Source organism: Pinus tabuliformis, chromosome 7 (genome assembly GCF_031772625.1).
Source record: "Pinus tabuliformis cultivar Carrire ecotype Pingquan chromosome 7, CPIR1, whole genome shotgun sequence".
NCBI lineage: Eukaryota > Viridiplantae > Streptophyta > Pinopsida > Pinales > Pinaceae > Pinus > Pinus tabuliformis.
Window position 1 is genome coordinate 1,712,536,242 of NC_142293.1, and position 14,078 is coordinate 1,712,550,319.

General features: G+C 39.7%; 1 protein-coding gene across 1 annotated transcript in view; it reads right to left on the reverse strand.

Annotated features, from left to right (window-relative positions):
- Positions 1-5,841: 5,841 nt before the first annotated feature.
- LOC149255174 (uncharacterized) overlaps positions 5,842-14,078 on the reverse strand; it is a 150,873-nt gene continuing 142,636 nt past the window's right edge. The window contains exon 6 of the mRNA XM_089454969.1: positions 5,842-6,327. Within this exon, the coding sequence (XP_089311095.1) occupies positions 5,842-6,327 (486 nt within the window). The remainder of the gene's footprint in view (positions 6,328-14,078) is intronic.

Here is a 14,078-nt window from a genome sequence, read left to right on the forward strand (position 1 = left end):
ATCACCTTCAGTAAGGCAAGTAGTGGCTTTCTATGACAGGCTTTAGCAACATCCTTCAGGTAGTGGCTTGAGAAATTGGGAGTGGTGTCCTTTGTCCAATGGTGGCTAGAAATAATTGTTGGCTTAAGGGGCTTGGACCTAGGTTCAAAGTGTTCTGCGCACCAACAAAACCCTCAACCACTGGCCCTTTCGGTATTGACCTGTAAGCAGATCGCAGTCTCACCCGAAGCAGTTATGGGAGGTTGTAGAACTAGGTTTTTGCAGCTAAAGGGATATTGTGCTGTGATGTTCATCTATTATTTTATGTTTTAGACTTATCTGCTATTTCACATTCATAAAAGACTTCACGTTGTTATCTTAATTCAAATATTTGCACTTATTATATAAACATATCAGAGAACAATATAACATGTATTCTTTTGCATAAATAAGTAAAAAGCATGCATATGAGTACATATGAACACATATTATGAATACAGATACACAAGACTTTGCCAAACTTATTATTCGTTATTAAGATAAATCTTTCAGTACATATAATTTCTTTGACCTGCGTACCTAGCTGTAGGTGGTTTGCACACTCAGTTGCAGACTCTTCCCAAGCCTCCATGCTCTCAGTTGTAGAGATTTTCTTTACAACCCAAAATACAGACTAAAGATAGAAAGTATGATAAATTCATCAACATATGAATCCCTTCAACAAAGAATTACATCTCCTTATATATATTTACTTACTACAAAACCATGGTCCACATACTATGTGTTCGAAAAAAAAATGAACTAAAATCTCGATACACATTACAAAATGAGGGGCTTGGACCCAACCCAAATCCCCTAGACATTGCGTCGTGAATAGAAATTCGCGGACTCTACGCGCTCCGCTCCACAAAATGCAGAGTCTTTGACCAAAACTAGACCAAGTTGGGTTGCACCCATCAGACCCACATGTGAATCATCCTGAGTCACTTAGCTGTTGTGCCCCAAATATTTGTTATGATGCTCATGTAGGCATAATTATACTGCTGAAGTATTTATGCTACCTACTTCTCCTCTCGATGCACTTCTTCCAACAATGCCTCTATGGTTGGTCCGACAATATTCTATAACACTTCTTTCTCCCTCCATCATAGCTTCGTAAGATTACTGCCAACTGCCTATGAAAGCTGGAAGGACTCATCCTGCCACAGTTGAGTCCTTTCTATCAAAATCTTCTCCTTTCGCTGAAGGTCTTCAATCTTCTTTTGGAGATTCTTTACTTCAGTGATCATTTCGAGCCTCTACGAGACTGGTAAGGTCTTCGCATTTGCCTGTATTTCATCCAACTACTTTTGCTTCATCTGAAGCTCCTCAACAATCCTGTGAATGTTTGGATCCTCCTATAATGAGGTCCAAATCTACATGGTTTCATCTAGTAGTTTGGCATAGTCTACTATTGTGTCATAGATGCCTTTTAGTGCATATTTAAAATTATTTTCCCTTTTCTCACATACTTCTAGTGGCATGATTGGTTGTAGTCGAATTTGCAGCTCAGTAATATTTACTCCATACTCAAACCTCATCTCTGTGCGCTTATTATTTAAATCTCTTATGACGAGGGCAAGCTTCGTGACCTTCTCTGCTTGTGACACCTCTTCATGGACCTTCACGTCAGGAACTATGCTACAAGTATCTACAATGACTTTTTCTAACTGCTGTTGTTGCTATCGTGATCCATTCCTTTCCTTAATCAATTGATCAAGCTCCTTCTTCAGCGAATCTTTGTCCTTTTCCACTTGAATGCTTAACAATGAAGTGTGTTGTTCTCGCTCCTTCAGTTCATATGTAATATTTTGATGGAGCTCATGTAATACTTCAATCGATAGTGCAACAATGTTCATATTGATGTTTTCCTAGGCTTTTTCTCATTCTCTATCCTCTGGTCATTCAAACTACAATGCTCCAGCTGGTACCTGCAAAATCCTTACTCTAAACGTTGTTTCTATTTGTCACTCTAGCTGTAGTAGCTGACCTATCTATGCCAGTTGTCTGGCTGTCTATGCTAGTACCTTTAACTCCGTGATGCCTTGCTGCACATCTGTCAAGATCATTTTGTAGTGATCATCGACCTTGTTCTAGGTCTCTGCTGTTACTTCTTGGACCTTTTGTCCAATCTCGTTGATGTCCCCCTTAGTGAGGACAAGCGATATTGCACCCTTATATTTTCTCGCCTTATGTTTCTTCATTCCACTTGATGTAGTTACTGTAGGTACCCTCTTTTTGATGATAAATGGAAATTCCTCTGTTGGATCTACGTCACTGAGAGGGTCTTGGATATCCTGTTATGTTTGTTCTACTTGGACCCGCATGCTGTGTGGTGCCTCTTGCTGCTTCAATGTTGTCTATGGTTGGGGTCATTCATTTGGCTAACCACTGCTGTATTATTGTGAGCAGGTCGTCTTTAGTGGCCAAGTATGGTAGAGGGTGCCATGTCTTAGTTGGATCCTTCCATGCCTTGATGTAGAATCTGTGAAAATCAACCTTGAATGCTGCAATGTTGTGGTACTGCTCATAAAAACTAGGTGATAACCTCAGACACTAGTTCACCACCATGTGCAAATCCATGCTCAATAGCACAAAGAAAATTTTGTTCTCCTGCACACAAAATGACTCCTTGGTATGCGATAAGGAGGCATACTACGTAGCTTCACATATATCTATTTCAACGGGAGGAAACTGTGAGTTCTCTGGATCCTTCCATGTAATCAACACGGTGATCAAGATCAACCATGCATAATGAAATGTTTTCCCTTGCTCCTGAGCTTCCAAACAATTCTCCAAAATCTCCCTACATAAGTACATGACCTAGTTGAAAATAACCCCATCACTACAATGCACAACCAAAGAAGCCAAGGTTACAGGGACTTTGTTCGCTATGCATTTACTCATTATTTTCCCTTCTAAAATGTGTGCGGTGAAGCACACCCCATGGTCGCTGATAGAATTGATATCACAACCGCATGACTTCTTGATAATCCTAAACTTCTCCTTGATGGTCTGTGCCATTGCCTTGTCTTGGTTCTTACCAACGAATTCTTCGATGAGGTCCTTTCCTTGGTGAGGTAGGTCTATAATCATCCATATTAATATTTCATCGATTAAGATCCTCATCCCCAACTAGAGGCTTCCGTCATGCACCGATGCTAATAACCGTCACACATAGGTTGTGTTGGATGTGCTTGTACTGAAGTATGCCACATATAGCATGTTTAACAAGCCTGATCTTTGGAATCCTGCAACCCACCAGTGCAACTCCAATCTCATAACTCTACTTTCTAGATAATAGATCTGGTGTAGGTACTTGCTCGGTTTGAACTGCGAATATTTACTTCTGTCATTAAAATCCCAATCCTCCATTTTTAGTTGTGTGACTTTCCCCAACACTTCACCTTAAAACAACACTTTTTCCAGTAGCAATGGTATGAACGTGCTGAACTTCACGTCCTTTAGGTCCTTAACTAGCTCGGCACTCAGTTTCCTCAGTGGAAAATATGGTGGCATCACAGAGGGAATTTCGAAACCCTTTGTCTCCATCTAAGGCATCTCAGCTTCCTCCTCACTATCATGGATTTCCTCTGGTTCTTTCTACTATACTAGCTTCTTCACCTTCTCCTTAGGTTTCTTATCTTACTTGGGCTTTGTCTGTTGGTCCTTTGTTGTCTTCTTTATTGGGGAAGTTCTTAGCTCTACTCCTTCAACTGGCCTTTGTTTAGGTCTTTTCTTGCACTATTCTCCTATAACTACTTGTTTTCTCAGCGACCTTGAATGCCTTAGGGACATGGGTACACTCGCTTTTGTGGTTTTTCCAATCCATGCTTCCATGATACCTGCTAACTCACTTCTCTCACACTTAGTTGTAATTTCATAAACTAAATTATCTAGACAACAAACTGTAAAATGTGGCACGAGACATGGCTTTTATAGAGAATTTGAATTTCGAACCCCATGATTGGCTTAGATTTTTCTCATTTAATGAAAGTATGGTGCTATATTCGACTAGTTGTACTTTATAAATGTGTTTCTCCCGCGCCTTTTAATGGAAACTTTCTTTTAGTGGTAGCATTTTCCTTCCAACGGTCATATTTTTCTGGTTATCTTCGACAATCACATAGTAATCTACGCTTCATCATATTTTGAACTTCGACATACTTCTGAATATTACACAGTAATCCTCCTTTGGTGCGGTTCTTTCAGACTTTGACACACCCCTGAATATTGCGTAGAAGCCTTCTTCGGTGAAGTCCCCTTCTGTAGAGTAGTTTATAGTCCAGTGCCCACTTTCAACTGCAGGTGTCACTAAGACTCTTCTCCTTTTGTATTTTAATGTGAAGCTCTAGGGATAGAGTCATCCTTGTATACCTTCAATATGCTACCATTCACTCGTCCTAGAATCAGCTGACCGTTTAATTTCATGAGCTAAACTGCACCCCCATTAGAGTCATGTTTAATGATATACAGTCCTAACCAATGTATCTAAAATTTTCCCAGGAACTTCACGAATTTTCTATCATACAAGATCTCCTTCCCGTAATATCTATTTCTTGATGTGCCTGTCATGCTAGGATTTCTCCCTTGATTTTTGTACTTGTTGGTGAAAACCTACTGTAAACCTATCCTCTTCCAAGGCAAGAAATTGCACTATCCTTTCCTTCATAATGTCAGAGTCTTCCATATTTGTGACAGCTGCAATTCTCAAACTTGGCACAATGTACTCCATAGGCAAGACTGCTTCTTGTCCATATACCAACCTAAAAGGTGCCTGACCTATCAATTTCTTTCATGTTGTCCTATATGGCCACAACACCGCTGGAAACTTAGATCCCAGTCATTTATGTTCACATTATGCACTTTTGTGAGTGCATTCTCCAGAATTTTATTGAAAGCTTCAAATGTCCCATTCATTTGAGGGTGATATGGGGTAATTTTCTGATGGTGTACTTCAAAATATTCAGTCAATGCCTCAATAGTCTGATTCAAGAAATGCGAGCCTTGGTCACTCATTAGTATCTTTGGACACCCAAATTTGGATAGGATGTATTCAAAAATGAACTTCACGGTAGTATCTGCACTGCAATCCTTCACTTGTCATGCCTCGGCCCACCTCGTCAAATAATTAGTTGCAGTGATTATGTATCTTGTGTTGGTGTTCTTTCTTGGTGGGTTAATAGGTCTAACAAAGGAAATAACCCACTTATCAAATGCTTGCAACATCACCTATGAATTTAATGGAATTTCTTCTCTTCTAGATGGACTTCCTATTCTTTGACATATATCAAATGCACAAAAAAAATCTTTTTCATTCTTATGTACTATGGGCCACCATAACCCAACTCTCAAGATTTTCTATGCAATGGCCTTTCCTGTATAACGTCCACCTACGATTCCTCCATGATCTTCTGCGAGAATAATTTGCCTTTCATGTTCTCGGATGTATCTTAGTAGTATTTCAATCTATCCCATTTTGTACAAGTGCATTGTAATCAACATGAAATCAGATGCTTTTACCACCAACTCCTTTTGCTATGCAGTGTACTCTACGAGCACCATTCCTATGGCCAGAAACTAAATAATATTTGGGAAGTGATCATTTACGAACTTCATTGTGAACAATTGTGCATCGGGTAGGTTATCTTCGATACTAGTGGGTTCTTCTCTTGTCTCCAACCTCAACAAATGATCGGGCCCGAAATTCAATATTCCTAGCTTGACTACAACCTCAAAATCATACTCCTGAACAACAAAAACCATCAACAAATTTTTCCTCCTAAAATAGGCTTATTCACTAAATATTTTAGCGCAAAGTGATCAATGAACATCTTGAAATGTGCTCCCAACAAGTAGTGCCTGAACTTCTATAATGCATAGACCATATGCTAACCCTTCTCTTTCTATTGTAGTATAGTTCTTTTCCACCTTAGATAATTTTATGCTTGCAAAAGCTATGTGGTGATCAACTTCGTCTGCTCGTGGATGTGTCAGCACTATACCCAACACTATGCAAGAAGCATCGATATGTACATGAAATTCCTTATTCCAGTCTGGAAAAACTAAGATCGACGCAGTTACCATCTTCCCCTTCAGTATATTCAGACTCTTCTGATATTCTTTGTACCATTTAAAAGTGACATCTTTCTCTAATAACTTCTCCATTGGCGCAGTTATCTCTATATACCCCTTTATAAACTTTTTGTAATAGCCAATGTGTTTAAGAGTCATGCGTAGTTGTCTCACTATTTTCGGTGCTAGCAAGTTCACAATGGCTGCCATCTTCGCAGGATCCACCAGCAAACCCTGTTTGCACACAATATGCCCTAAGAGTATGCCAAAAGGCACACAAAATATACACTTCTTCAGGTTAAGTGAAATTTGATGCTGCCTACATGTATCTAGCATAAGAATTAAGCTTGCAATATTCTTATTTAATAGCCCAAAGATTGTCCAATCATCGAAGTAAACTTCCAAGAATTTATGTATGTACTCCTTAAATGCTGCGACTACAACTCTGGAAAATATGGCAGGCACATTTTTCAAGCCAAAAGGTATCACCGTGTACTAAAATGAGCCCCACTCTATTGAAAAATATGTCTTATGTCTATCTTTTGGTGCAATTTGATCTAATGGTAACTTGAAAAGCCATATGTGAAAGAATAGGCCTCGTGACCTCCTACATTGTCCAATACTTCGTTTGTATATGGTGTAGGGAAAGGGTCGTGCACACACGCATCATTTAGTTTCCTCAAGTCAACAAAAATTATGATCTCTCCTTTAGTATTATTTTCCTCTATCATGGGACTTACCCATTCAGAATCTTCGACAGGTTCGATGATCTCTGCTGCTAGCATTTTGTCTAGTTCTTCCTTCACCTTTTCCTTGTATTTCAGATTCAACCTATAGGGTCTTTGCTTCACTGGCTTTGCATTAGGTTTCAGAGGGATCCTCATAACTCCTAGGTCCCCTAATATTCCCTTCATTTATGAAAACTTTGTAGGGAATAGCTCCTGGTATTCATCTAGCATCTTCGTGATTTTACTAACTATATATGCGTCCCAATAGTCTCCAATCACCGCGAACTTCAGGTCTTCCTCTGTCCCAATATTCAATTTCTGTGTTTTTGTTGGCTGTGTTATATCCAATATTTCTAATTTTGGTCTAGTAACTTCATGATATCCTTTGATTTTGGTATATCGATTTTGCGTGAATCTTCATCTTCTTCGGTAGTGATATTATAACATTCCAATGCATTTTGTAACCGTGCAACCCAATCATGCTACCAAGTTAACAGATCTTTATTCTCAATTTTTTTTGTTTTGATTACCTAAAGAGTTGATTCTACACATGGAAAATCATCTTCAAACTGAATGTTAGCCTGAACCCTTCAACCAAATCTATCCAGTTCGCAGTTTTGTGTCGCAGTTTTGTTTCAAGATACCAATTCATAGGAATCGTTTCTAATGTGTGGATAAACCCATATACCCACTCTTGTTTTGGAATTTCATTCCAAACTAAAGTGCAATGATGAATTTTCTCCCAGGGATCAACCTTACCATCATACTTTACTTCTATTTCTATGTCAATTAAGCCAAACCTGATCCACATTAATCTTCGACACTACTACCAATTTGCTATATTTCTTTTATGATTACCCCACCATCTAGCAGGTGTAGCCTTTAGGGCTACATCTAAATCTTGCAACATCTATTCTTCTGGTATTTCTCTTTCATATTCATCAAGAGACAGGCTTACATCTCTGATCCCATCATAATAAGGCAGATCACATAACTCAGAAGTTATGTAGCGCAATGATTTTGTGGTAGAAACTTCATATAAATTGTTCTTCCAATTTTCCAGTTCTTCCTCGAAATCTAAAGTACAAGAACTGTCTTGTTCCCAGTCCAATTTTCCATATGCAGTGGGATTAATCCAATTTTCCTCCTTAGTTTTTATCTAATAAATGTTGTTGACATTTGCGTCGCAGTACTCATCCCAGACAAGCTCTGTATAGCACACTCCTTATGAGGGGTCTAGAGGGACAGTGACCCTCATATCATCTTTTTCGAACACCATTCATCTCTTCTTCAAATTGATTATCACTAAATTATCAAAAGCCCATTCTAACCCAAGCAGTGCCAGATAAGGGTTTCTATCATCTATAATTTCAATCACTTCAAAGTTTGCAACGGTTTGGACTCCTTTGATGTCTAGTATGATGTCAGGTAACCTTCCCATAGGGACGATCTTCTGTTGGTTAGCCATCCTCAACTGTATTGGTGACCATTACAACTTCAGTCTTCCCATTGACTCCTAAGTTTTATTAGGTAACATGTTGGCTAAGATCCTAAATCCAGGATTACTTGATAGATATCATATTCTCTGATCTGCGCAGTTAATCTCATTTCTTTACCCGTTCTCTTCTTATGTCGATGTAAATCGTTTATAGCGCGCAGATTGCTTTGTGATACCTCTTTATCAATGCAGGAATCTATCAACTCCTGGAGTCCTTTGACAACCTTCTGATTCCTCAACAACTTCATGCAAGTCTGTAAAAACGACTTCAAAATACTTAGATCTAATTCTTACGTCAGAGTAGACACTTTGTCCTAGTCCTTCTTTAGCATTAACTTCGGTTGTGAACTAGATGTTGAAGCCCTAGAATCCTTGAAGCTGTAGGTTTTAACCCTGTACAGAAATTACCTGCATACGAATTCTAAAACATAGAAAATAAAATAATGTGAGAGAAGAACACATAAAACACATATACACAGAGATTTTCCCCTAGATCCCAAAACCGGGACTACCAGCTTGATTTTTCATTATGTTCCTTTCAATGTTATAATACATATTTATACATGCCGAAGCATCCAATACCATGGACCGAAAACCATCGCGTCCAAAAAACATGTGCAAAAATCATGCACAAAACCATAGGTGGGTCCGCCCAACCTAACATAGGGTCCAAAACCAAAATTTGCCGGGGCGCTGCCCCAGACCCCATAAAGTGGGGTTACGGGTGCCCCTAAAACCCCCTGTTAACTATGTGGAAAGAATATAACACAACCCAACATTCTCCCACTTGTTGTTTTCTTTCCACAGGGGGCCACAAGAGAGCTTAGTCATTTTTCCAGTCCTGAAATGCCCATTGTCTCTCTACACCAAGAGCTCACAGATTTTGTCAATGAATTTTTAGTATTCTTCGAAGTGTCCACCTTAACCTGTAACACCTTTTTGTCTTCTATCATATCCCTCACAAAGTGATACTGAACATCAATGTGCTTTGTCTTAGAATGATATGCGGGGTTCTTTTCCAAGAAAATTGCACTTTGGCTGTCACAGTCTATCCTTATATCTTCCTGTACTAACCCCATACTTGAACACAATCTCTGCAACCAAATTACTTCCTTGCTTGCATGAGTGGCTGCCATGTATTCTGCCTCTGTAGTTGATAGTGCCATTACAGATTGTTTCTTACTCATCCAACTGACTGCACCTCCAAATAGGTTAAATACATACCCACTTGTAGATCTTCTCTGATCTAGATCTCCAGCCCAGTGTGCATCAACAAAGCCATGAATATCCAACACTCTGTCCAATCCTGGTCTTCCTTGGTAGCACAAGCCATAATCACTAGTGCCACACAAATACCTGAAAACCCGCTTCACTGCTATCCAGTGCTCCTTCCCTGGTTTTGACATAAACCTACTCAATACTTCCATTGCATGTGCAATGTTTGGTTTATTATAGACCATTGCATACATTAGGCTACCAACTACACTTGCATATGGAACACAGGACATGTCCTCTTCCTCTTCTTGTGTCTTGGGACACTGTTCAGTAGATAACCTCACACCTACAGGAATAGGAACCTTCACCGGCTTACTATCCTGCATATTAAACCTCTGCAATATTGTCTCGACATACTCCCTCTAGTTTAACCAAAGCTTCCTCTCTGCCTGAGATCTTTTAATTTCCATGCCCAAAATATAGTTTGTAGCACCAAGATCTTTCATGTCGAATTTGGAGGACAATTGGGTCTTCAAATCCTGGATAACTTCTTTGTCATTTCCAACCAACAACATATCATCCACATACAAGACCAGATAAATAACACGGTCACCAATTAATTTAAAATACACACAGTGATCTGCTTTGCTTCTGGTGAAGCCAAGTCCCCATATAAATGTATCAAATTTCTGATACCACATCCTTGGTGATTGTTTTAACCCATATAGAGAGTTCTTTAACTTACATACCAGTTCTTTCTTACCCTTCACCGTAAAGACTTCAGGTTGCTTCATGTAGATCTCCTCTTCCAGATCCCTGTGAAGAAATGTTGTCTTCACATCCATCTGTTCTACCTCAAAATTAAAAGTAGCAGCAATAAATAAAAGTAATCTAATAGAAGTTACCTTGGCAACAGGAGAAAAAATATCACCAAAATCAATTCCCGGCACCTGGGAATAACCTTTTGCTACCAATTGAGCTTTATATTTCTCCACTTTTCCTTCTGCATTTGTCTTCTTTTTGAACACCCATTTGCTGCCAATGGGTTTCCTTCCAGCCAGAAACTCCACCAGATCCCAAGTCTCATTTTTGTGTAAAGATGCCATTTCATCAACCATGGCCTCTTTCCAGAGTTTTCCATCCTCTGAATCCACTGCTTCCTTCACAGTTCTGGGATCATCATCAGTAACAGACAAAGCAAAATTTGAATAGAAAGCAGATGGAATATACCTTTCTGGCTGCCTTCTTTCTCGAATTGATCTTCTCACAGCCAGAGTTTGTGGCTCTTCATGTTTTGATTCGTTCTCTGCTGTAGAGTCTGATTCTTCCTCCTTTAGCTCAAACTCTATCTTCTCGGGTTCCTTTGGTTGGACTTCATGTTTAATGACATCTTTCACCTCTCTAAACACCACATCTCGGCTGTACATAACCTTCCTTGTTACTGGGTTCCAAAGCTTATAACCTTTTAAACCATCCTTATACCCAATAAAGATGCACTTTTCAGATTTACTATCCAACATTGTTCTTTTCTCTTTTGGAACATGTACATATGCATCACATCCAAATAACCTCAGATGTGAAAGAGAGGGTTTCTTACCAGTCCATACCTCTTATGGAGTCTTATCCTCCAACGCTGATGAAGGTGACCTGTTGACCAGGTAACATGCAGTATCCACCGCCTCTGCCCAGAATTCCTGTCCTAACTCAACACCACTGAGCATGCTTCTTGCCCTTTCCATCAACGTCTTGTCCATTCTTTCTGCAACTCCATTTTGCTGAGGTGTATATGGAGTAGTCTTCTACCATGCTATGCCACACTTCTTGCAGAATTCTTCAAATTCCTTACTACAAAACTCTCCACCATTATCTGTCCTTAGCACCTTTATCTTCTTGTCTGTCTGGTTTTCCACTAGAGCCTTAAATTCTTTAAACCTATCAAAGACTTTAGATTTCTTCTTAAGGAAATATATCCATGTATTCCTTGAGAAGTCATCTATAAATGATACATAGTACACAGACTTACCTAAAGATGGAACCTTCACAGGTCCAAACACATCACTTTGCACAAGCTCTAATATATGTTTTGCCCTCTTACCACCAAAGGGGAAACTCACCCGATTCTTCTTCCCGTATACACAATTTTCACAGAAATCAAAATCCAGAGAGCTATTATTCATACCTTCTACCATATCTTTACCATGAAGTATTCGAAGGACCTTCTCTCCAATATGTCCAAGCCTTTGATGCCACAACATGGTCTTTTCTCCAGAGACTAGATTTTCTGCTCCACTTTTAGGAACCACGGAACTGTTGCACCCATCAACAACAGTGCTACCTTGCAGCTTGTACAGAGTTCCAATCCGATCTCCCTGCATCAATACCCGTGCTTCCCAAACCATCTTGCAGGTATCCTTCTCGAACACTATTTTTACACCTACATCATCCATCTTACTAACAGAAATCAGATTTCTGGCTAATGCAGGAATATGCAGAACACCCAGAAGTGTTCTAACCCTTCCACCTTGCAACTTCAACTTTACTTTTCCACGACAAATGATTCTAGCCTTCCTTCCATCCCCCAAGAAGACATCACCACCATCATATTTCTCATACTCACAGAACCACTCTCTATGGGGAGTGAAGTGAAAGGATGCACCTAAGTCAATCAACCATGCCTCGTGATCTACATGTGTACTTGAAGAAGCCAAGTACACATCCCCACCTTCATCTGAGGTGGTTTTTGCCTCTGCAGAAGGAGCCTCATTAGATCCCTTTCCTTTGTCAGGAGCTTTAGATCTACGATCCCTTTTGAAGTGGCCTTCCTTTCCGCATTTCCAGCACACCACCTTTACAAGTTTTCCTGGAGTTTTAGATCTCCCTTTAGATTTAGATCTCCCACTCGATGACTTATTTTTGTTTCTGTTTTGGGACCGTCCTCGTAAATACAAGGCATCACCATTTTGGCTCTGCATATTTTTCCATCTCATCTCCTCCGTCAGCAAGGCTGAGACTATTTCATCAAACTACAAGGCAGTTGCATTGCTACCTATTGCAATAACCAGACTATCCCACGAATCTGGTAGGGAACAAAACAAAATGATGCACTTATCTTCATCTAAAATTTCAATTTCAACAGATGCTAACTGACTTACCACAGTATTAAATGCGTTCAGATGCTCTGTCACTGAGTCTCCATCTTTCATCTCTAGGTTATACAGCTTTTTCCGTAGGAATAGTTTATTCACCAGAGACTTAGATTGGTACAGAGTCCCTAACTTGTCCCACAAAGCCTTTGCTGTAGCTTCCCGTGATACATTCAACAATACTGAATCTGAGACACATAATTGTATTGTGCTCTTTGCCTTCTGATCCAACTTCTTCCATTCTTCATTGGACACTCCCGTTGGTTTAGCACCCGGATCTACCGCGATCCACTGATCTTTATCCACCAACAAATCCTCCATCTTGAGTTTCCACAACTCAAAACTCTGACCATTAAATTTCTTGATCTCTATCTTTCCACTGCTCGCCATCTTCTTTCACCACCAAAATCGATCTCACAGATCTCCCACTAAACAGGGTCTACCATAGGCTCGAGCAAAACCCCTCAGCAACAAAGGCGTCCCCTTGAAGCCAAATCTGCTTTGATCCCAAATGTAGGTTTTAACCCTGTACAGAAATTACCTACATACGAATTCTAAAACATAGAAAATAAATTAATGCGAGAGCAGAACACATAAAGCACATATACACAGAGATTTTCCCCTGGATCCCAAAACCGGGACTACCAACTTGATTTTTCATTATGTTCCTTTCAATGTTATAATACATATTTATACATGCCGAAGCATGCAATACCATGGACTGAAAACCATCATGTCCAATACCATGGACCGAAAACCATCGTGTCCAAAAAACATGTGCAAAAATCATGCACAAAACCATAGGTGGGTCCGCCCAACCTAACATAGGGTCCAAAACCAAAATTTTTCGGGGTGCTGCCCCAGACCCCATAAAGTGGGGTTATGAGTGCCCCTCAAACCCCTTGTTAACTACATGGAAAGAATATAACACAACCCAACAAAAGCTTCACTTTGCTCCCATGAAAGTTTCTTTTTCCTTTTGGATACTAAACCCAGGGGCCTTTTCTGTGGTCTTTCTTTCCCATGTCGCTTCTACTTTCTTCTTACCTTTATCTTTTCTCGTCATAGCTCCACTCATTATTATGATGTTGATGCATGCTTCATCCTTCCTTGGCTCAACGATCATCATTTGAATATTTATTGTGGGATTTTGGTTCCTTTTCTCTTGCATCTACGTGATAAGGATGAGACATTATTCTATTACGTGATCAAAATATTTGCAATAGCTATAGGTTGTATTTGGGTTTTGACAGTCTCTTGCGAAGTGTCCTTCTTGTCCATAGTTATAATAGATAATCTAGCCACGTACTCGACCAGGTCCTCGTCCTCGTCATTGGAATCCTCCTCGACCAACATGCTGGCCTAGATCCTCATGTGTATGTCCTTCAACTTATAGTCTAT